Genomic DNA, 24,867 nt, shown 5'->3' with positions numbered 1-24,867 from the left:
CTAAGATCATATCACCTAGTGACATTGTAAACATTTTAGTTTGGATGAGTGCACTCTGTCAACCTTGGCACAATGACCTAATTGCCTAAGGACACTTTTCCTGGAACCTAACCCCATCTCAAGCAAAACATTTGTGTATCTGAAAGGACATTTGAAAGAGAAATAAATGACAGCACACCAAAACTTTGTCATTAAGACAGAATGGTTTACACAATGGGACCACAGAATGTAGGAAGAACTGAGGGAAGAAGCCCAACAGAGTCGGGAAAGATGTGGTGAAGTTTACCAGGGGAGTGTGCCCGGACCTGATGTCCTCCAAGGCTGCGGCCTGCAGTTCCTTGGGAGTTTACAGAGTTAAGATGTGACCCAGAAATTTCATGAAAAGGGACACATCTAAGAGAAATGAAAACAGGTGTCAGTGTGACAGATCTTGTCACAGCAGCATGAGTCCTATCTTCCCCCAGGGGAAACAACCCAAATGATCATCAACTTTTCAACCTATGGAAAATTTGGTTTCTCCAAACATGAAATGTTACTTGGCAACAAAACACAATGAAATCCAGACACAAGAGACATTGATGAACTTTTGAAACATTAGGCTAAGTAAAAGGCACAGATTCAAAATGGTTACAAAGGATTCCATTTATATGAAGTACCAGAATAGACAAGCCATAGAGATGCTAAGTATATTAGCAATTGCCAAAGCTAAAGAGTAACGAAATCAATTGCAAAAATTTCTAAATAAATTAAGAAACCATTAAATTCTCACATTAAATGGATAGCTTATAGTATGTAAATGATAGCTCAATGAAACAGTATTGGAAAGACCAATATTTGTTAAAATAACTTATTAAAATAACTCATCAAACAAATCCTTAATGATGGGTATTTGTTAATCCTGAGGTAACAATAAAGATAAAATAACCAACCAGATAAACGAAAGGATATGGTGTGTGAATTCTTCAAATAAAGCAAGATTGGAAAGACTGTCAAGTCAGTTATTGAAATGACATCAAATATGTCCTTACTGAATAGTATGTGTCAAAAACCTAGCTTGGCAATAGAGATAAAACAGTAAACCAGGAACATCCTGTCCTTGCTCTTTGGTTTCTCCAGTGACTCACAGTCTGACAGTCTGCTGAGAATGGTGGCCACAGGGCGCAAGGCAGAGGCCTGGTGAGGGTTCCGACAGGTGGATTCCTGGGCCAAGTCTATGCTGTTGGCTTCCAGATCCGAAGCTGCAGATCAGCGAGCTCCATGAACTGAACATCGCTCTGAGGAAGTCTGCCATGATCAGCAGAAGTCTCACGTGGTGGCATGTTGTTCTGCGCTGCTTGTATCGGCCAAATTCATCTCTGAATTCTACTTACGGCTGCTGAAGGCAAATCCTGATGTTTCCATGAAACATCTGCGTTCTGTCCTTCATGGGAAAGGCCCAGCCAGAAACCTTTTGCCTTAATTTGAAGGGGAGCAGGGATTTTCTTCAGGCTATCTGTGGACTACAGCCAAAATGCTGGGTCTCATTAAAGTCATCCAGTGACAAATGGCCTCTGTCCCTCCCAGAAGTTGCTGCCAGGCTGAGCCTTTGGCCAAGGAAAGAAGGTCTTTCTCCCCTCAGCACCATTTCTTGGGGCTCAGATCCCTGCCCAGCAGTCTGGGGAACGGGCCCGTGTCGTGATTAGAGGAAGCAGCTCAGCAAGCCCCTGCCCTGGGCAGTAAGGACGGTGTTCACCTGGCCACCTGCTGTGCCCTGTACTGACCACACACAAAACTCATCTGAAGACTGAGAACCCTGGCAGATGTCCATTCCTTCTCCTGGGTCGTTAATTAATCTTTGCCATTTTCAGATCTAAGCCATAATCCTATTTTGATGCATTATAACTGGCTTATTCAACAATCCACGAAGGAGGTACTACTATATGCGATAAATAGAAACAGTCTCAACTCATCCAGTTTAAAGGCAAGGGGTCAGTTGAGTATTTTTGAGTCCAGCTTTACTACATTTATTCATTAAAAACCCCAGTTCCCCTCCAATTCAGCCTTCTTAACCCTAAATCACACTGAGTTGATTGAGGCCCATCTGCACTCCAGAGCATCTGGGACTTTGGAGGTAATTTCCAAGTATCAATTTATGTAGTTACTGCAGAAATAAAAACGAGCAGTGAAGGGGAGGCAAAGCGCCACCTCCTTCCTTTTAGGGTCCCTGCTGAACATTACTTCATGAGAATTAAATTGCCATAAGTCAGACTAACAGGAGAAAAGCACACAAATTTATCTAATCCAAGTTCTGATGGGGCATGGGAGCCTTCCTAAGATTGAAGACCCGATGGACATGGTGGTGCAGGCTGTAATCCCAGCAATTCAGGAGACTGAAACAGAAGGATCACAAGTTGGAGACCAGCCTGGGCAACTTAGCAAGACCCTGTCTCAAAATAAAATAAAAGGGGGGTGGGGTGCAGCTCAGTGGTAGAGCAGCCTGGGTTAAATCATCAGTACCACATTAAAATAAAATTTTCAAAAAAGGAAATGAAGAAGACCCCATGCAGCTGTTAGGCAATCAATCATTTCTGGGACCGGGGAAGTAGCTCAGTGGTAGAGCATTTGCCTAGCATGCATGAGACCCCAGGTTCAATACCCAGAACCACACACACACTTATGCTGCATTAGATAAATGGTAAGTAGTAGATTGTGATCAGGTCAGGGGACTTGGGCAAAGGCCATGGGTTGCGTAGAGAAGTGACTAGTAAGATAAGGGTTGGTTTAGCAGGTTTGGTTTGCTCGGTTTTCCCTCAGCTTCTGCTTGAGAAAGTTACTTCATAGGGAGAAATCTTTCATAAGGGAGTATCCCTTCTCAATTAAAAAAAAAAATAACAGAATGAGGGTCTTCCTGATCTTCTTGAACCTCTGCTTAAGTTTGTTTCTTTTAACTAACGTGAGAACAGTCGACCCTTTGCTGCTGCAGTGGTGAAGGTAACAAACCAAACCCAGACCTGCTGTCCTAGGGGACAGAGCAGCCCTGGACCTGCATCCCTCGAGGACCTGATGCTATGGGGCCACTTCTCTGGTTCCCATCTCTTTCCCATTGTCAACTCATTCTTCCTCTTGGACAGCGCGGGTGTCACCAGTGGTTGATCAGGAGTGTGTATCCTCTGGGGCTTTCTGAACCCTGCACCGCGGAGACCAACAGAGACGTAATGCTGGAGACTGCACCTCCCCATGAGGGAGGGTCCGACCACAACCTTGAGCTCGGTTCCCCTGCGGAAGAGCACGCAGCTCTGGCATGAGCGCGGGAGATCATCGGGCCACGTGCTCTTCATGTGAGCGCCCAACACCCCATGACCGAGGGTCAGTGTGTAGGCCTTGGAAGTTCCCTTTTCCATCCTTCCGAATCTCAGAGGGCTCAGGCCGAAGTGACTCACCAGAAATGTCGTGAGGGCTCCCAGAGCGCACGGCTACCCTAATACCGCCCTGCGCTGTCTGCACCGAACCCGCAGCACCGCTTCCATCTTCCATTTTACAAAAGCATTTCCCGCATTTTCTTTTCTTCTCCAGCCACCTCTGACTTCGTCCTGTCTCTCTGTCTCCATCTCTTCCCTGGGATTCTGTTGCTTTGGATTATTGGCTCATATTTTACCAAGTCTTTATCATCCTCAACAAACACTTGGTATCAGTTTTCTTCTTTTTCCAGGTATCTAATGCCAGTCGAGATTCATGTTGAAATTAGATTGCTGTTGTGAGGGCTCCAGGAGGCGAGTCCAGGAGGCGATGGTGAAGAGCGGATTAATGTATGTGTAAACCAGTGCAGTGGCCCACGCTGTAACCCCGGGGGATTTGAGAGGCTGAGGCAGGAGGATTGCAATTTGAGGCCAGCGTAGAGAACTTAGTGAGATTCTGTCTCAAAAAATAAAAAGGGCTGGGGCCAGTACTGCATAAAGAAGGGGGGGGGGGGGGTTTACAATATTTTGCGAGAATATTCTCCCTTGCAGGTCTGGGTTAGTTAATAGTAGCTGGCTGTTATCTAGCAAGGATGCCTCTCGGGTCTTTCCTCTTTCACCCCCGCCAGAATGTCCTTCCACTTTCCCGTGAGTAGAAGCCAAATGAGGTCCTCACCAGAAGCTGCACAGATGCTAAGGCCAGACTCCTCAATAAACCTCGATTCTTCATAAATCGCCCTGTATCAGGTATAGCGACAGAAAATTGTCAGAAACTCATGCTTATGGCTTTTTTCCTTGTCTTTTTCTCCCCTGCCCCCACCCCATTGTGTCTTGTATAAATACTCTACTCATTTCTAATGTAATCTCTTAGCCTAAAGTAAGATTTTTCTGGGCCTGCTATTCATAGGCTGTTCACACAACAAAGGAAGGGTGTGATCCAGGCTGGAGGAGGCTGTGTGTCTTGAGGACACTCAGGCCATTGAGGAGCAAATCCTTTCCTGATCACTTTTATACAAAGGGTGCCTTAGGCTGATAGCCCACTGTCCGGCACACGATGCCATCAGCTCCCAAGTTCATGATTACAACGGCACAGGGATGAGCGTTACCAGAGCTGGGAATGGATCTTTCACTGGCGGATCATTTGCAAACTGCAGGGTTCATGAGGCATCGCTTCCAGCATGAACAATGAAGCGGGTGTCTAAAATTCACAGCGAGAATGATGCTGCCGCCTCCGCCACAAGGGGGAGCCAGAGACTCTCGTTTGCGGTTCAGGACCCCAAGTGTCCAACTGGCTGAGCAGCTCAGGCCAGGCTGTTGATGGGGTTTCCCTCTCCTGTGTGGTTTGCTTCCCCTCCGCTGCATGGGCTCTCTCTCCTCCAGCGAGGAGGTCCGCGGGAACAGGGTAGAGGAGAGTGTGGCTGTGGAGTCGCCAATCAAGACCTCCAGAGGCCAAGCCGGAAGCAGGGCTGATTTTATTGTGCAGTTACCATGTATACATACTCAGGCAGGAACTAAGCAGATTACAGGCAGCCACCAATGCAATTGCTGGCCAACTGTCCCTGCAGCGACAATCAAGGAGCAGGCCAAGGAGCAAGCACAGGGACTGCAACACATGGCCTCATGCCCAGGGCTGTGCCTACAGGGTAAATGGTTTGTCACTCACACGCCTAGCACAGGGGAGTGGCCTGCCACTCAGACACCCTTAACTTATGCCATGTATGCAGAACTCCATGCACTTGTCCCCACACGCAGCCTCTCACAGTTGCTAACCTTTATCAGCATCGTCAAAGCCCCAGCACCCAGCCTTCTGATTCTGACTGCAATGTGGGTTTCCTCTCTGCAGCGAATAGCCACCTGTCTTCTGACCCGTACCTCGGTCAATTTAGCCTATTTTTTCCCCACACCGGGTTGGACTAAAGAGAACTGTCCACAGGAACAGTTCCTGGCTAGCACCACTTTTTAACCAGAGAATACACTTCAGGTTTAACTGGCTGATTAACCTTTGCCTTCTGGATTCCAACTGGCTGCAGACACCATAGCGATATCTGACTTTAAGTTAAAAGATCCAAGTTATATTAATCAGAGCACGAGAAAGTTCTATGAGGAATCATGTGTTCTATGAGGAACCCAACTACAGCAGGAGCATTTCTTCCTCTCAGTGCCTCTGAAAAATGCCACTCTGTGGAGGTTGGTGTCCTTCACCCCAGGGGTACTCCATTAGCCAAGGCATATTTAGCATATTTAAGATGCATAGTAGGTTAAGGTTGCAGTGAGCTGGGAATATTGTCCTTGGACTTACTGAATGCAATTACTGTAGAATGTTATTTGTCTTTTTTTTTTTTTTTTTTTTGGTACCAGGGATTGAACCCAGGTGTGCTTAACTGCTGAGCCATATCCCCAGCCCATTTTATATTTTATTTTATATTTTTTATTTTATTTAGAGACAGAGTATCACTAAGTTGCTGGAGTTGGCTTTGAACTTGCAGTCCTCCTGCCTCAGCCTCCTAAGCCACTGGGATTACAGGTGTGGGCCACTGCACCAGCAGAATCTTATTTTTTCTTAAATAATAAACCAACACAAAGTGGACTAGCCCTGCAATTGGGATTTAAATCATGGAAAACCAGGCAAGTTAGGAACATGACCAGGAGTGTACTACAAGAAGAGGGGGCATCTCTTTTCTCCCCCAGCAGTGTCTGGGCATCTTCTGTGGCAGGTCATTGCTGTTCCAAGGACATGGTGTGGGGATGCTCAGATGAAGACCCCAGATTGGATGAATATCTTTCCACTATGTGCTGGTTTTCTTTTCATTCTTGAGGTAGTGACTTTTCATGAATATAGGTCATATTAATTATAAATATTAAATTAATATAATTTAATATTTCAACTTCCCCATTGTGTTTAATGATTTTCTTGTCCTATTTAAGAAATCTTGGTCTAGACCAAAGTCACAAAACGTAGATGCAAATCGTCTGAAACTTATTTTGCACATGGCATATGGTGAGGATCCATAGAAACTTGGTCCTCACCTGCCCCCCAGGCCCCTCCCCACGGCCACAGCCCTTCACCTGGTCCCCACCCCCAGCCCCGCCACCTCCCCTCTCATCCTGACCTTAGGCGCACAACCTCCCCGCCACCCCCAGGGACCCTCTCTCATCACAGCACCCAGGCACCCACCTTCCCGCGAACCCTCTGCCCCAGACACAGCTCCCGTGTCCTTCCCTGCAGACACCTGCAGAGCCCCCGCCTCCCACCACCACCCCCACACCCCAGACCTGATGCCTGCGACACCAAGGCCCCAGGGGTCTCTGTGACCCCTGCACCTCCTAGCTGGAACAGCCGCCAGACCCTCTCTCCAAAGTCCCTCCCCCGGGTCCCAAAGACGCATCTTCCTGAGGACGTCAGCCAGCCATTCACTGCCAGCACCCCACACACACATCTCTGCGTCCCTCAGGCTCTCAGGGCATCCACCACATGGACAAAGCATGGCTGGTCCCCTCACCACCTAGGCACTGACCCGCGCTGGACAGAGGCCAGACCTCCAGGAGCAGCAGCTGGTCCAAGACCCAGAAGCCACCATCTCAAACCTTGCCAGATTTGACTGACAAAACACACAGCTGAGGGTGTCCAGCAACCTACTTCTACTTTCACTTCTATGGACAACCTCCCGTCCTAGAAACCTGTGGTTAACAAGCTCAAGTCATCAGAGGCCCAAGACCCCAAGGAGATCCCAAATTTTCCCCAGGGGTGGAAGGAGGAGGGAGTTGAAGACAGGGCTAGGGGTCAGAGGTTGAGCTGGTGGGAAGGCAGCTGGCATCACCAGGGCATGCTGAGCATCCACAGCAGGGTACTGATGCTTTGGGGTCAGGTGGCCTTAGATTCAATAGCTACCCGGCACCATAGTCAAGGCATAAATAATTCCTCTACAGGGAGCTCTGTTAACTCTCTGAAATAAACAGGAAGCTTTTCTTCCTCTTGATGTTTGGGACAAGAATCTGTAATACACTTAGACCCTCCACCAACCTGCAGCAGCCCCACACCCCTTATGCAGATTCTGCTTCCTGCTTAAACAGCTGAGCAGGAGGGCCCAGAGCCTGTGGCATCCAAGAAGGGACAGGAATCCTGCCCTCACAGTATGATGAGGTGTGTTCTGATGTCGATGAAATACATCCGAAAAGGAGGACACCATGGAGAAAGCTGGCTGTTTAATAGAATCGTCAACTTTGCTGGTGGTGCCAGGTATAGCTACTGGGCAGCTCTGTTTCCATACAACCCTGCAAGTGAGTGACAGTTGCTGAGAGCACCCTGCGTGGCCTGTCTCTCTCAGACATAAGGAGCTCTGAGCAATGGGGGCAAAGCACCCACAGTGACCGAGGAGGAGGCTGCCCTCCTGGGCATTCACAGAGTAACTGCTAGATCTGACTCAGACCCCAGCCAAGCCTGTGGACACCTCACTGGGGACAGTCCTGTCCCTGAAACTACCTGAGGCTTAAGTGGCACCTAAAACTGGATTTAGAAAACGGTCCAAGCATTCACAACAGTGCAATCAATTGAAGATGATCTTGATAATCTTTGGCCTAGCAAATGTTATAACATTTTATAAACCACAAAATGACTTAAGGCTTCATCGAACAGAGTGGGGGAATTTTTGAATCTGTGTTGTAGTCTGGTCCAGGTTAGTTGTCCTGAATATCCCCCTTCTGGGTCTGACCATTTGAAGGCGAAGATGGGTTGGCTTACCTTTGCCAATGGAAGGCTGAAGAAGGCATCTTCGAGGTCCAGTACTGTATACACCTGGTATATTCGGAGGACAGAAGGCTTAGCAGAGTATAAGGGTTAGGAACAGTGGGGTATATAGTTTCAACTGGTTTACTGATTTCCCTTAAGTCTTGTACCAGTTGGTAGTTGTTAGTTCCAGGCTTTTGGCCCAGTAAGAATGAAGTGTTCCAGGAGGACTTACAAGGGACCAAGATTCCTTCTGCCCAGAGTCGATTGATATGTGGGGTGATCCCCAACTGGGCTTGGTGGCTGATGGAGTATTGTTTGACTCAAATCGGGGTGGCAATGTTAGTTAACTGGACAACGATAGGTGGCGGTGGGCTGCTAGTCCAGAAGGGTTGAATTCTGCCCATACTTTGGGAAATTCTTGGAGGAAGTTTGACATTACTGCTTCTGGGGTGATAAAATGTCCCAAATTGTCAGTGTCCTTTAGGACCTCAGTGTCTAGAGATTCCTCAGGGAATAGTCGGTATTCTTCCCCAAGAGGACAAGTTACTAGGATTTTAGTGGGGGGAGAGAGCTTTAATTCTGCAGAATCAAAGAAGAATGAAATGGTTGCCTGTAACTTATGTAGGAGGTCTCTTCCCAACAAAGGGTAGGGGCAGTCTGGCATTACAAGGAAGGAATGGGTGATAGTTCCTTTTCCCAAGTCTGTAATCCTAGCCTGAGTCCAGGAACAATGTTGAGTTTTTCCAGTTGCCCCTTGAATAGGGATTTTTGACTTGGGAATTGGGCCCTCTGAATGTTGAAGCACCGAATAAGTGGCCCCCGTGTCCACCAGAAACTTTGTTGGTTTGTCCCAGATTGTGAGAGTAACCAAGGGCTCCCAGGGACTTATTTGGAAGGAGCCCAGGCCCTGTCCGTCCTCATTTCCCAAATGGAGAACTGCTTTTGGTGGTTTCTTATTTGGCTGGAACCTGGGGTTTCTGTTTTTGTAGGAGCATCTGTTTTTCCAGTGTCCTTTCTCTCTATAGAAAGCGCATTGTTCCCGATTTAATCTTGGATCTCTGGTGTTGCCCTCTTGTGGGGAGTGCAGGGTTTCCTGTAGCTGCTAGTAATACTCTTGTTCATCTCTGGGTTTGTTTTTCTTCTGGAGGGTCTCAGTTATTATAGAACCGTTGGGCAATTTCTACTAATTCGGACAACATTTTTCCTTCAAATCCTTCTAGCCTTTGTAACTTTCTTTTGATATCTGGGGCCGACTGGGTGACAAAGTCTCTATGTCAATGGCTCTCCGATTTTCGGGAGCTTCAGGGACAATCGGTGTATACAGACATAGGCCTGTTAAAGGCGTTCTAGGAACGCGCTGGGGGAGATTCATTAGGTCCCTGAACTGTCCCACTCACCTTGGAGAGATTTGTGGGTTTCCAAGCGGCAGCACGCACTCCCTGCAATAGAGTCTGGCGAGACTGGTCTAGAGTCTCCTTACCTCTGTCACTGCTGGGGTCCCAGTCAGGGTGCAAGGATGGGAATACGCGATCAATTCGTACCGGGTCGTCGGTGGGAAGTCCATTCAGACCCTATAATGGATTTGGGGGCCTCTCATCTAATGCGTTGTCTAACGCGTTCTCGTTCCTTGGATGTGGCAATCGTCCCAAGTGGGCTGGTGGGTGTAAAAGCCGTACTCTGGGAGTGAAATGAGTCCTTGGGGCTCATCTGTAAAAGAGGGATTTTGATTTTTTCAATTATAAAGGTCACTGGTAGTGAAGGGACGCGCAAACCACAAAGGGCCCTGCTGAGAGGGAGCTTGCTGCGAGGGGGGCCGGAGTAAGCCCCACATAAGGGGTTCCAGTTCTGCCTGAGGGGTGGCTTGGGGCATTTGGTCAGGGTAGGGTGGCGGGGGAGCAGTTGAGAGAGGTTCTTCTTCATTGGCCGCAGGCAGGACATGGGGTGGTCCTGACCTTTCAGGTACTGGTCTGGGTTTTGTGACTAGAATAGTTTTATGTTTCTGGGACAGAGTCCCGGCAGTGAGATTGGTTGGGAGGTTAGGAAAAACACTTTTGTAGCCATTTAGACTTTTTGGCTAGAATATCAACCCAGATCTGAATGTATGGAATCTGGTCAGGGTGACCGGGCTCCCCGAAAACTACAGCATGGACTTCCGTAGCCAAAGACAGACCCTTCTGAGGGCCAGCCTACTACAAAGGAGGGCCAATCCATCTCATAGAATTTTCTCAGATTGAAACCATCAACAGTAGTTCCATACTCTGCTGCGCTCCTCTGGAAGTCCTGAAAATTGTTAGGAAAACAAGTTAAAGGGGTCCAGGTAGAGACTCTGTAGCGCTTCCTTACCTCTGATGTCAGTGGAGCGAAGGAGTCCTGATGAAAGAAGAGCGGTTATGAGAGCAAGAAAAGGGCCCGCGCACAACACACGGACAGACAAACACGAACAGACACGGGACAAATGACAAACAGCAAGAAGACGCTGGAGAAACGACAAATAGCAGAACAGACACAAGCAACAATCGATGAGGTCATACAGGGAGACCTCTAATGGGGCAGAGACCATGACTCCTCCTGCCCCCAGGCACAGGTGAGGCCCCGCAGGGAGGCCTCCAGGAAAACAGTGACAAAGTCTCCTCCTGTCCCTGGGAAGGTGTAAGCGACTGCATCCAATCTGACCTTTTCCCCAGAGGAGTCGACTCACCAGATCTGACAGCCGGCAGGAGGCTTTTCAGAGCGTCCTAGGACGGATTGGAGTCGTCCTCGGAGTGAGGCTGAGGAACGTCTCTCAGGAGCTCCCCTCTACTCCGGGGCCGAGGTCCAAAGGCCCGTCGTTGGAGGCAAATTTGGCGTGAGGTAGGGAAGAAATGGATCCAGGGCGAGCCCCCAGATGTTATAGTTAAAGCTCCGTCCCAGGGTTTCATAAACTGACTTCCAGACCACTCACGTATAATCGAATCAAGCCTTTATTGAAGCACACCGGTGGCCGCTGACCAGAACATAAAGCTGTTTTCCTGATCAGCCCCAAACAATTGCAAGGGCGCTCCTTATAAGCCTGAAAACCACAAAAGGGATGTTCAGGGGGTCTAGCCAATGCAAGCAAGCCAGGTTACAGAAGCAGGACAGTGCAGTCAAGCGGAGGGAAGCCTAACCAATCCCAGTTAGCCCAGTCACCCCAGTTACAGAAACAGAGCCCCGTTACCCTAGTTACAGAAACAGTACTCCATTAGGTAGTTCCGTGTTCTTAAAGGTTTCTATAGCAAAAGGAAAAGAACATCTTGCCCCAGTCGTGACCCTTCTCCTTGGCACGGTTGTTTTACAGGATGAAGTCATAAAACAAAATGGAGTCACATTTGCTTCTACTGTCACAGTGGTAATGAGGCCAAACAAGAACCCTGATGACACGAAATTTTACAAAAAAAAAAAAGAAGAATTCAGGAAGGTCACAGAAATGACAGAAGAAAGAGGTGGAACCCAGAGACACATCAGAACAGGATGGGCCAGAGCTCAGGCTGAGCGCTGCTGTCCTGAGTCCCCCAGACAGTGTCCTCCACTCACAGGCAGCCCGCTCCGTCCTGTGTCCCCCAAGCATCTGAGAGTGAGGTCTGGCTCCTGGGTTTGAATGGGGTATTGGCCTTGACCCACAGCCCGGTCCCATGTCCCCAATTCTCCATCCACCCCACTTCCTGATCTTCTCCTTAGCTCCATTCTGAAGATGGACACACCCCCTCCAGCCCCTTCCTGGCTGAGACATTCTGGGGAGGAGCGGCCTGTGGTGGGCCTGCATCCTCCACCCGAGCCTTGAAACCAGCCTCCTCCCTCCTCCTGCCTGCATGATCCTGCCCCTGTCCCCGGAGCCCAGGACTGTGGCTCAGGTCTAGAGAGTGCACCTTGAAATCGTGATAGATCATCTCCTCAGGAATAATTTAGGCTTCAGAATAATTTCATGTTCAAAAACAATTGCACATCCCCCAGGATGGGGTCTCCCCAAACAGGGCTCAGATAAACACCCCTCCCACCCCCACTCTTGCAGCCTCAAGTGACCTGCTGTGTCCTGGGTGTGGCCATTCTGAGGGGCCTGGGCTGCACAGCCTTTGGCTGCAGGCCCAACTCTCCTGATCCTGCCACGCTGCACCTTCCAGGAGAGATGATCCAGGGGAGCCCCGAACAGTCCATCCCTCCTCTGAGGGGACCGCCACAGGTTTCTGGCCTGTCCACTCTGATGTCTCTCTACTGTTACTGCATAGGCTTCTATCAGTTTCCAGAATCCCAGAATCCGGATACATTTTGGACTAATTCCAAGGAAACTCCCTTGGAGACTCTCGCTGTTTGTGAGTCCCAACACCCCTCCATGCTGTGACATTGAGGGGGGGCGGGGATGCCTGGGGAGACCAGTCCTGGGCCTGGGAGAGGCTGGGGCACACTGAAAGGTTCTAGGTGTGTTGGGATCAGCAGTGGCAGCTGGGCAGAATCGGGGTGCAAAGGGCTTGAGGAGAGTGTTTGGGGGACTAGCCAGGGTAACACACATCAACCTTGTCCCTAGAGGGCTGGGAAGAGTTCAGGTAACTCCCCATCATCTTCCCTCCTCACCCCACCTCCTGGTTAGGGCTCTTCATGAGCACCCAGCTTTGGCGCCTTCCCCTGGAGCTAGAGACCCCCTCCAGGTCCACACTCAGGGCAGCCCAGCCCCACCCCCTCCCACCCTCTCCCCACATTGTTCTCCCCTCAACCCTCCACTTGCCCCATGCCCACCAGGAGGCCCATCGCCCAATCATCCACCAGGCACTGGCTCAGAGATGAAGCCAAGCCCTGCATGTGGGGCACCTCCCCTACCTGTCCCACCCCACGTCCAGATCAGTGCAAGAAACTGGAGGCTGTGACTGAGAGGTGACTTTTATTCAGTGCATCCAGGAAATCCTGGGGGTTCTTGGTAAACTGTGCACATTGAGGGGAGAGTGGAGATGGCTAGCTGCCTCAGGATACAGAGAGAAGGGGCCATGGAACCATCTAAGACCCACCAGCCGCCCAGCTCCCTAGTGACAGTACGGAACTGTGCAGACAGAATAAAGTGCCCTGAGCTTTGTCTCCAGGACAGAAAAGGACCCAGGTACTAAAATGTGTCAGAGGAGGGTCCTCAGGGCCCTGGGGAACCGGCCTGCTAGGTATGGGGTCATGCTGAGGATTTGGTGGCCCTGGGGACTCCTCAGCCTCAGGAAGACCCTCATAGAAAGAGGACTAGACCCGACTGAGGGCAGAGGCAGGCTGGGTGTTATGGGTGCAGAGTCTTGTGCTCCCTCCCTGTCCCAGGCCCCAGGCCTCTGTCCAGGTCCATCCGGGGGACAGCATCAGGAGTCATCTTGTGCCTGGTGATCCACTGATGACACTGAACAGAGAGACAAAGACAGGCAGTGAGCAGGAGAGAGACAGCCAGGGACAGAGGGGCCAGCAGAACATGGGCAGGGGTGAGAGAGCTCGAGGGGAGGCCCAAGATGTGGAGATGAGACAGAGAGGTGACAGAGGAGGAGGAAACACACAGGAGGAAAAGGGACAGGTGGATGGACAGAGGCAGGGGGCAGACAGCAGACACAGAGGAGGGCAGGGAAGCTCCATCAGGGACAGAAGTGGCAGCCAGACCCCAGATTCCCTGCATCCCACATGCCCAGGGAGGGGCAGGACAGCACCTGCGACAAAGCTTGTCTCCTGGGACCAGGGGCGAGGAGCAACTGTCAACCCTCAGCTTCACCATGAGGGGCTCCTGCAGGCCGAGCGGCCACCGGGGACAGCACTGCTCAAAACAGACCCTGTAGCTGCAGGTGCCACACTGTCGGGTCTCGCCCAGGGGCACCAGGGCATCCCCGAGGCAGCAGTGCCGCAGGGGGTCATAGGACTGGTCCCTGCATCTCGTGAGTGGTCGGCACAGCATCAGGCTGGCTCCTGTGGGGACAGGGGAGACGGAGCTGGAGGCCAGGTGGCAGGGGCAGGTAGGTCTCAGCCTGGGGTCCTGTGGGAGGGGCAGGTGGGTCTCAGCCTGGGGTCCTGTGGGAACCACACTCCCCACTGATGTCCCCGTCCCTCCTGGGCTCACCTGAGGCTCCGAGTGAGCAGAGCAGCACCAGGAGGCAGGCGGCCAGGGCAGCTGTGGAGAGAAGGGGTGAGGGGGCAGGGAGGTCACCCTGGGGGTCCTTGGGGAGACTGTCCAGGGCAGGGGAGGGTCTGAGGTGGTGTCCCTGTCCTACTGAGGCTCCAGGAAGGCTGTGGCACCCAGGTGGCACCCGTTGCCCTACGTTCACCCATTGCCCCAAGGTCTTGTGCAGGGGAAGGGGAGGTGAGTGCGGGACTCTTGCAAGACCTGGGTTGGGGGGGGCAGTGTACTGGGGAGGAGGCTGGAGCTGCAGGCACAGGGGGCCGAGCTGTGAGGGGCTGAGCGGAGACCACACAGGCTGGTTCTGGAAGGGTGTTGGGACTGGAGGGGGCTGAGCGGAGAGAGGAGGGGCTGGTGCTGAGTGCCCGGATGGACGGGGTCTCCCATGGGATGAGACGGGCAGAACTGGGGTCGGGATGGAGTCCTTCTGAGGTGGAGTCCTGTGGGAGCCGGCAGGGCCTGGGATAGGGAGGAGGTTTAGGGTGGGACAGGTGGGTGACCTGGATTGGAGATGGGCTCTGGTGGGAACAGGTCTCTGTGCTCCTTACCCGGGAAGCAGCCTCGGGGAGTCATGGCTCAGGTTGGTGGCCGCAGAGTCAGTGGGTGAGCAGTGGTTCTCTGCATGTCCTTTTATATCTCAGGATAAGCTGGTGACATCACTTCATCACCTGCCTTCTTCCACAACCTGCAGGGACATGCTGGGCCCTGGAGCAAGTGTCAGAAACGCTTGTGTCATGGTGGATTTGACATCAGAGCCTCCCGCACCAGGAGAGGTCAGGGCTGCCCCATCGACCCCCTCCCTGCATGCCCTCCTCTCTGCCACACCAAGACCCCTCTGTCAAGCTGGAGGGTACAGGGTGCTCCCTGGAGTCCTCGCTCCCCCACACTGAGACGGGCAAGAAGCCTTTCCACAGGATTCTGCAAAATGTTTACATTCCCCCCCACTGACTTTCTGCACATTGCTAGCCCCTGACACACACACACACACACACACACACACACACACACACACATGCTTTTAAAACCAAGGATTATGAACCCAGGGACACTGGTGCTCAGGTGACAGGAGTCCCTTCCCCAGAGCAGGGCTAGGGCTGGCGTCTGACGGGGGAGGGGTCCCATGTTGCTTCCCAAGACTAAACACTCAAGGTCACTCCAGGTGAACTGGGCTGCACAAAATGATCACCCAGAGACAGAGAAATACCTTTTACTTTGGGTCTTGTGATGGCTCCTCTGACCTTAGTGGTCTGTGGAAAGGGAGAGTGAGAGAGAGAGAGTGCCAGGAGCACGTGCTGACCCCTTTTATTGGGGAGAAGCCATTCAAATAAGGCAAGGGGTCAGGTTTCCGGGGTTGAGTCTAGCTTGGTGATGCCTGCTGTCAGCAGGTTGACTGGCATCTAGGTAGGCCATACCCATCTCATGAGCTGGGTGGGGGTCATGGCGGAGCAATTGAAAAGACCAGAGCAAGACCCCCCCAAACAGAGGGGCAGTGTGGGTTCAGTCCACCCTGTGCGCTCAGTGCCCATAATTCACTCACACACAGCCCATGGCTGGCTTGTCACACGTCCACATTCTCATCGCTCAAGGCTAAGGGTGCTCGGTTCCTATGTGGCACCTCCCAACAGTCCCATATGTACCTTTGGCTCTAAATTCCGTCTCTGTGCACCTGAGTCAGGAGAGTGGACGGAGGTCAGGTCAGAGCCCAGGGGTCTCACAGGCTGGGGATGGCGGGAGGGCAGCAGGGCCCGTCCAGGGTTGCGTGAACACTGAGAGCCCTTGACGCTGCAGTCACGAGGCTTTGGGGTCAGGCAGCCCTGGGTTCAAGTTCTATCCCTGCCTCTTATCAAGGGGTCAAAACCTCTTGGACACAATGCTGTCCAGTCCCACCAGCAAGCCCTCCAAGTCCCCACCCTGTTCTGCCCGCTCTGTGGTGTCACTGTCCAGGGTCTGTCGTCTGCATGGGTGTCCAGCTCTGTGAATCAGGACCAGGGCCATCTTGGTGGAAGCTGGTCCTCAGGTGTTAGGACTCTGCCTCTGCCCGTGGCTAATAAAGACTTTGGATTTCTAAAGTCAGTACAAAATCCTGACCGTTTGTTTAATTTGTCCATTTCACTCCCTGGATCCAGGCAAGACTCTAGCTGCCCACCTCCCCCTGCTGGTCAGTGACACAGGCTGGACCCAGGACCCAGGACCCAGGTCTTCTGAGCTACAGTCCAGGGGCCCCAACACCACTGTCCCAGCCCATCTGGGAAGGGCAGGCAGGGCCTGCTCACAGACATCCTTGGGTGAGACCAGGCTGGAGGTTCCCAGGGCTCCTTGGAGGGGCTGGCAGAGCAGGGCTCCTGGAATGTAAAGCCTGGGCCTTTCCTACTCTCAGAGGCTTCCACAGGGCTTGCCCCTTTCCACGGGAACAGATATATAAATCCACCTCCTGGCATCCTTGGGTGTTATTTCCATCTGGCCTCGGGAAGTTCCTCCTAGGAACTGGCAGGAAGATGGGGAAATGTCAGGTATGTAGAGGGAGGGGCAGGTGCTTCCCAGGGCACGGAGGCCCCTCCTCTGCTGGCTGAGCAGGAGGAGGCTGCCAGACCTGTGCTCCAACCACAGCACCAGGACTTCAGGCACTGCCCCTGCTGTCTGCAAAGGGGCTTGTGTTGACCAAGGCCTGATGATCAGGCCTGACTCCTGTCCTGGCTGGGTCCCCAGGTAACACAGTGGATTAAGAACCTGAATTTCACAGGCTGGGGCTGCAGGAGCCTCAGGAAGGAAAGCAGCACCATCTGCCGAGCTGTGCCCCAGGATCCTGGTGCCTCTTCTGCAGCTCCTGTGGCCCTTCAGCCACTGAGAGCTGTTGCTTGTCATGAGATGCTGCTGCAGAAGCTCCTGCTGACCCCACGCTGTGCTGCCCAGAGCTTCAGATGCATCCAGAACCCCAGCTGCAGGAAGGGTGGTCTGAAGCTCCAGCTCCTGCACATGGGAAGGCCCTGAGGAGGTGGGAGGTGTCCACCCACCAAGGCCTGCACACCCCCCATGGCTCCCCACCGGCCTTTGTTACAGCTCCTTGTTATAATCCAGCTGCCCGCTCCCCCCCCACCTTGGCCCCTGTCTCTCTTTATTCTTCAACTTTCTCTTTAAATGTCGCTCCATCTTTTGACTCTCCATGAACTCTGAAACTGACATCAGTCAACCTGTTATATCCTGATGTCTAATCAGCGGCTGAGCAATTTTCACTGTTAATCGTGGTTTTGCTGTTGTGGTTTTGACACTTGAGAGAGAATCAGGTCCCAGAGGTGGTTTGTGATTGTCATCAAAAATGGAACAAATCCTTTCAGTGACTGAATTGATCAAGGGCTTCGATGTACTTGAACCAGAACAAATCAGCCAGTATCAGGGATGTGGGCAGATCCTTCTGCTCTTCCTCACCCCCACCTTCCCCGCACAGGTGTGTGTGAAGTAAAATACACTCACAAAATTTGCCTTTTTAAAATATATGATTCAGTGCTATTTCACAGTGATGTGGAACCATCTCCACTACCTAGCACAGAACATCTTCATCAGTACAAGAGAAAGGCCCCATAGGAATTAGGAACTCACAGCCCCATTCACCTTCCTCCCAGTCCCCAGAAAACATGAATCTGTTTTCTGCCTCATCTCCATTTATTTACCTATTTTGCCTATTTCTTATAACTAGAATGGTATACTACACCATGCATCATCTCTGTTTCTTTCAATGAGCAGGATGTTTCTCATTGCACCGTGTATGTGTACTTCATTCCTTCCCATGACAAATAATATTTCTTTATATGGATATACCACATTCTGTCTGGGCATTCAGCAATTGGCGGACATATGAGATATTCCCACCTTTTGGTTCTTTTGAATAATGCTACTATGAATATTTGTCTGAACACTTATTTTAAGTTCTTTTGGGTATTTACTAGAATAGAAGTGTTTATTCACATGGCAATTCTATCTGGCATATTGAGGGTCACACAAACTATCTTCTACAATGGCCACACCATCTACATGTGCACCAACTAAGTATGCAGGTACCAATGTTTCCATATTCTTGCTAACACTAAAATTCCAGTTTTAAAATTATTGCCCTCCGAGGGGGTGTGATGCAATTATTCCAAGTGGTTTTGATTTGCATTTCCATGATGGTGATGACTCTTGGCATCTCGTCCCAGGCCTTTTGAGGATTTGGGTATCTTCTTAAGATTGTCAATTCACAGCCTTTGTTGATATTTTAATAGTGTTAAGTTCTTTGGGCACTCTCTATAGTGTATTCCAGATTCTTCTTAGGTAAATAATTTGCAATATTTTCTCCCATTCTGCAGGTTGCCTTTTCAATTTGTTGATAGTGTCTTTTGATAAAGTCCAATTTACTTATTTACTTCTTTTGACTTTCTTCTTTGGATGTACTATCTAAGAAGTCACTGCCAAATGTAAGATTGTGAAGAGTTATCTTTTCAGACTGTCATGGTTTTAACTCCTACCTTTTAGATCTTTCATACACTTTGAGTTAGTTTTGTTTTTGTTTTTATCTTAATATGGTGTGAGTTAAGATCCAAATTCAGGCTTTTGCCAATGGATATCCATTTGTCCCAGCACAATATATGGAGGACTATGCTTTCCATGTTGAGTTATTTTGGCAACCTAATAAAAATAAAAATGGGCCATAGGTTTATTTCTGTGCTCTTGATACTATCCACTTAAACTATAGGTCTATTACTTTGCCTCTATTGCACTGTTTTGATTACTGTAGCTTGATAAGTTTTGAAACCAGAAAGTGTGAGTTCTCCAACTTTGTTCTTCTTTTTCAGAAATATTGTTATCTATTTAGGGTTCCTTGAAATTCCATATGAATCTGAGAATCAACTTTTACATTTCTGTTAGGAAAAAAAAAAAAAAAAAGATTGTTGTGATCTTCCTAGGCGTTTCACTGGACCTGTAGGTGGCTTTAGAGGCTGTGACCATCTCAGCAATATGACATCTTTCAACACATATGAACATGAGCTGTTCTTCTATTTATGGAGGTCTTTCTTATTTAATTTCTTCCAGCATTTTTTTTTCTAGTTTTCAATGCACAAGTCTTGCACCTCCTTGTAAAACTTGTCCTTAAAAATTTTATTCTCTTTGATGCTGCCATAAATGGAAATGTTTTGTAGTGTCTTTTGATAACTCACTGCAAGTATCTAGAACTGATTTTTTTTTTTTTTGCAGTTTTGGGGATGGAACCCAGGGCCTTGCATATGTAGGCAGTGCTCTACCCCTGAGCTGCACTCCAGGGGGTATGTTGATCCAATACCCCACACAACTTGGGTGAAATTATTTATTACCTCTAATGTTTTTTGGATTGTTCAGGGTTTTCTACATATAGGATTATGTCATCCCTGGGATGAGATTGTTTTACTTCTTCCTTTCCAATTGAATGCCATTGTTCTTCTTACCTATTTTACTCTGCTACAACCACTAATATATTGCTAACTGAAGTGCACACAGCAGGTGTCTTGTCTTATTATCAACCTAAGAGCAAAGCCTTCACCATGTGGAGACAATGCCCTTCTATTCCTCCTCTGTGGGATAGTTTTTTGTTTTGTTTTTTTTCTTTGTGTGTGTATGTGTGAGAGAGAGAGGGAGAGAGATGGGTTTTGTTTTTGTTAAATGCTGTATTGGAATTAATGGAGATGGTTGTAGATTTTCCCCATTCCCTGTATTATGTGACTTATGACATCAATTGATCTTGATAGTTTAGAACACCCTTGCATTTCTGAGACAGATCTCCTTGTTCTTATTGAGCAATCTTTTCAATATGCCACTGAATTTCATTTGCTGATATTTTGCTGAGCATTTTTGCATCTGTCTTTAGGGGAGCTAATGATCCATGCTTTTCTCGGGATATCTTTATACGGCTTCAGCGTCAGGTCACAGTGGTCGAGTGGAATGAGGTAGGAATTGTTCCTTCCACTTTTTTTTTTTAGGGAAAAGCTTGTGGAGGATTGATTTTAAATATTTGATGGAATTCACTCAGGAAACCCTCTGGTCCTGAAATTTTCTTTCTTGGGAGATTACTGATTAATAATCAACTCTTTGCTGGTCATAGGTCTATTCAGATTTTCTGTTCCTTCCTGAGTTGATTTTGGTAGTTGGTGAGTTTCCAGGAAATTGTGCACTGCATCTCCATTATTCTCGTTTGTTACATGTCCACCTGTTCTAATTCTTCGTATTTTATATGGTTGTAGTAACGTCCCTATCTTCTGGATTTTTTCCCATCTGTCAGTTCAGATGCCCATCCTGTGGATTATTGATTTTCTCTGAATTATGTTCTTTATTTTGCTAGCTTTGGGTTTCCTTTATCTTCCTACTCTAGGTCCTAAGACTCAGGGTAATGACCTGAGACCTCTTCTTCACAATGCTGCATTTAAACCTGTCAGTTTCCTTTGGAGTTCTGCTTCCAGAGCCTTCCATAAGTTCCGGCATGTTGTGTCTTCCTTCTGACTCTCTTCACATGATTTTATAATTTCTCTTCTGATTTTTTTCCTTGGACACCTTGATTATCTAAAAGGGTGTTGTTCCATTTCCACAAAATTTCAATTTTCTAGTTTTAATATCATTATTGATTTCTGGTTTCTTTCCATGGTGATCAGAGAAAATATCTGACATGGCTAATGTATTCATAATGATTGAGAGTTGATGCGTAGCCTAACGTATAACCCATACTGAGAATATTCCAGGTGCCTTAGGAATAATGTGTGTTCTGATGTTTCAGTTGACTGCAGTAGTCTGCATATACCCAGTATCTCAGACTTTTATATTGTTGTTCAAATCATCTAATTCCTTGATCTCGTTCTATCCAATATAGAAGGGGGGAACTTAAGTCTCTAACTATTATGAAAGTGACCTTGAACATATGGAAGGGACATTCTCTGGAGGGAGATGAGGGCAGAGAAAGAATAGGGTAGTGGTGAGGTTGAGGTTTTCTTAGAGGTGGGGACTTGGCCTGGGTTGTGACTGTGGGTGAAGGGGGAATCTGTCCCCTGGCCCTGGAGGCTGCACTGGGGATTCATGTTTGTGAGGGTCACTTGGATGCACCCAATAGGAGAGCAGGAGATTTTGCCAGATTCCCTTAACCCTAGGGATGAGCTTGTCATGTCAGAGAATCTGCATTTCTCTTCTCTCACCCACAAAGGAATCTCACCCCCAGCTTGTGGGATGGGCCAAACTGCCCATTCACTATCAAGCAAGCACCCTACCTAGCACCCCTTTAGTTCCCTCAAAATCATCCAAAGTCCCTCCAAAGGGCCTCAGTGAGCAGCCTACCGAAGAGGTTTCAGACCTGACTGTCATAGGTATGCAATCAGAGGTCTGAGAAGTGACCCCTGATAAAATCTAGAGACCAGTTCAACAAGTGACCTTTGGGAGCTCCACCAGGGCTGGAGCTCAACACCAGATCCCAGAGTCCATCAGTCAAAACTGTTAACTTTAACGCAGCCAAATACAGAAAAGGAGGCCCAACACCCCATTGGGACATTCTGTTGGTTCCTCTGCACCAGATGACCAGGGAGCCTCTGCTTCCGGTGGAGGTTCAGGGAGGACAAGGCAGTCCAGCCCCCTAGCACAATGTCACCCAGGTCATGCCACTGGCACCCTTGGTTGGAGTCACCACCCCTCTGGATGACAAACTCAGTGCCAGGAGGTGACAAGGATTGGAGGCCTTGGCAGAAAGAAACAGCCGCCAGAGTCTGATGACCCCTGGGCTCTGGACTTGGAGGCCCACAGAGGCAGCCGCAGCTTTGAACCAACCTGGCTGGGCCTGATGAAACCACAAGGCTGACCCAACACACTGAGGTCGTGGGCCACCCAGAAGTATGCTCCTGAGACCCCCTGTTGGAGCTGGTCTCCGACATTTGGGGCCTGGGAATCCTAGGAGGGGACAGGCGTCACAGTGCTGGTCTGAGAGGCTGTCCTGGAAGATGGCAGCCAGAGTGAGGGCACCTCCTCAGAACTCAGCTCAACCTGGACAGAGTCCGCACACTCTCCCTGGATGAAGCTGTTGAGGGAGGCGGTCGATGATTGGCTGTAGCCGCAGGGAGAAGCTGAGCTGTGATTGGTCCGGATAGGAGGGGCGTTTGAAGCAGCGCGAGGCGATTGGAGCTCAGGCAGAACCTGGGCGGCGACCACCGTGCCTCCAGGCAGAGGGATCTGAATCTGGCCCCCCATCTCTTACAGGAAAGCACCGTGGCAAAGCCTGGGTACAGCAGTCCAGGTAGAAACCAGCACGTGTTTACAGCTGCAGAGCCAACAGGGCCCTTGGTATGCATGGTTCCGCTTACTCCGTCTCTGGACATGCCTGTAATTCTAGGTACACAGGAGGCTGGGCCAGAAGGATCGCAAATTTGAGGCCAGTCTCAACAATTTAGCAAGACCCTGTCTCGAAGCAAAAACTAAAGGGGCTGGGGATGTAACGCAATTGTAGAGCGACCCTGGGTTCAACACCCAATACTGCAAAACAAAAATAAAAGTTTGTTATGAAAAGAGGAGTACCCTAAACTCTCCCCCTATTTCTTAAAGGAAGCTTACTTTTAAGTCTTTTTATTAATTTGAGTTATAGTGTGCATGTAGTAAAACACACAGATCTTCAATGTAAAATTCCTTGAGTTTTGACAAAGGTTACCCAAAACAAGATATAGGACATGGATGTCACCTCTGAATGTTTCCTTATGTACCCTTTCCAGTCGACTACTTTTTTAAATTGACACATTAAAATTGCACATTTTTGTGGGATATTGTATAATGTCTTCATACATGTATACATCCTATAATGTTCAAATCAGGATAAGCATATCTTCCCCTCAAATATTTATTGTTTCTTTGTAGTGAAAACATTCAGAATTCTTCCTTTTAGCTTTTTTGAAACATACAGTACAATTATTGTCATCTGGAGTCCCCCTGCCATGCAGAACACCAGAACTGACTTCCCACACAGTCAAAATTACTTCTAAGATAAACTGACCATCTTAAGCCTTCCTGTTCCGTGGTACTTAGTAGCTCACAATGTGCAGCCATCAACACTTTGGTATTTTTATCACCCCATAAGGAAACCTCCCACCCATTAAGCAGCCACTCCCATCCCTGCCTCCCCCACCCAGCCCCTTGCAATCACTAATCTGCTTTCTGACTCTATGGCATTGCTTTTGTAGATATTTCATATAAATTGGATTATACCACGTGACCTCTTGTGTTTGGCTTCTGTCACTTAGAATATTCTCAAGGTCCAGCTAGTGTGGTTTCTCCTTCCTTTTGACAGCTGAATAACATCCTCTTGGGTGTAGAGACCACATTTTGTTTATCTGTTCATTAGTTGATGGGCGTTTGTGTTGATGGACATTGATCAAGGCCCAATGTCTGGAAATTCGCATCTTACATGCTGAGCTGTGAGGGGATCTCTTCCCTACAGGACCTGATTGAAGACCTTACCCCACTAGCCCCCACTGGTTCCTTATGATACCTGATTAAAATATTGTCCAATTTCACCCCAGGGGTTACTTTAGAAAACCTGATTACAGTACTGCCTCTTTTACCCCCATGGGTCATTTTAACGCACTGAACCTGTAGTGGGAGCTGTCATGGGGATGGGATTATCCTTCTTAATTATCCTTCTGACCCCCTGCTTCCGCCTTCCTGGTGTCCCTAAACTCCTACCTAACAAGAAGATGCTCCTGGTCTCACAAGAACTCAACCCCATGGGCGGTATTTGCTCACACTGGGTCCCTGTATGAGGAAGTTCCAATACAAGTCACACAGACAGTCTGGACTGGACCAGGCACCCCAGCTCCCAACCCAGTGACCTCCATCAGTCCTGGGCCCAGTCCCTCCAGAAAGGAGAAGCAGGCCCTGCTCACAGGCACCCCTGCCCTTGTCACAGGTGACCCTGTCCCACATCTCCCAGGTGGTGCTGGGAGATCTGTGCTGCTGGAATGTGTCAGACAAAGGACAGGGGCTTCCCCTCTGCACCAAGTGCAAGAGGCTGAATCCTCCACCGGTTGCATCAGGGTGTAATTTCCATCTGGCTCCAGGGAGAATTGACAGGTAAGAATTTGGTGGAATTTCAGACAGTCAAGAAGAACGTCAGGTATGTGGGGCATCCGGGAAGAGAATGGGACCGGCCTCCCCAGCGCCAGAGGCCCCTCCTCCAGGTGAGACCGGGCAGGGCTGAGGGCTCGGCTCCACCTGTCACTGCAAGCTTGCAGGCTGCTACCTGCTTCCTGCAGGGGGCCTTAGGTGCCAAGAGCTGACTCAGCATCAGGGCAGTTGCCTCCTACTTAAAATGCTGCCCAAGAACCTCAGCAAAAAGTCACTTCTCAATAGGAAGAGCTTCAGTGGTTGGCCAGCTCTCCAGCAAGGCTGCATGTCCCGTCTCCATGCTGGGTCCCCAGAGACGACCATAACAAAGGAATGCTTTAAATTTATCTCATTAAAAATACAAATGGGGGCTGGGGTTGTGGCTCAGTGGTAGAGCGCTTGTCCCAAATGTGTGGGACACTGGGTTCCATCCTTAGCTCCACATA

General features: G+C 49.4%; 1 protein-coding gene across 1 annotated transcript in view; it reads left to right on the top strand.

Annotated features, from left to right (window-relative positions):
* Positions 1–22,854, top strand: part of LOC124100137 (insulin growth factor-like family member 4) — a 52,444-nt gene extending 29,590 nt beyond the window's left edge. Inside the window, exon 4 of the mRNA XM_058582945.1 lies at positions 22,529–22,854. Coding sequence (XP_058438928.1) covers positions 22,529–22,655 — 127 coding nt within the window. The 3' untranslated portion in view covers positions 22,656–22,854. The remainder of the gene's footprint in view (positions 1–22,528) is intronic.
* Positions 22,855–24,867: the final 2,013 nt, after the last annotated feature.

Source organism: Marmota monax, unplaced genomic scaffold, assembly GCF_021218885.2.
Source record: "Marmota monax isolate L192 unplaced genomic scaffold, Marmota_monax_Labrador192_F-V1.1 WCK01_AAM20220418_F8-fsc00149, whole genome shotgun sequence".
In the NCBI taxonomy this organism is placed as follows: Eukaryota; Metazoa; Chordata; class Mammalia; order Rodentia; family Sciuridae; genus Marmota; species Marmota monax.
This window is presented reverse-complemented; position numbering and strand designations above follow the sequence as displayed.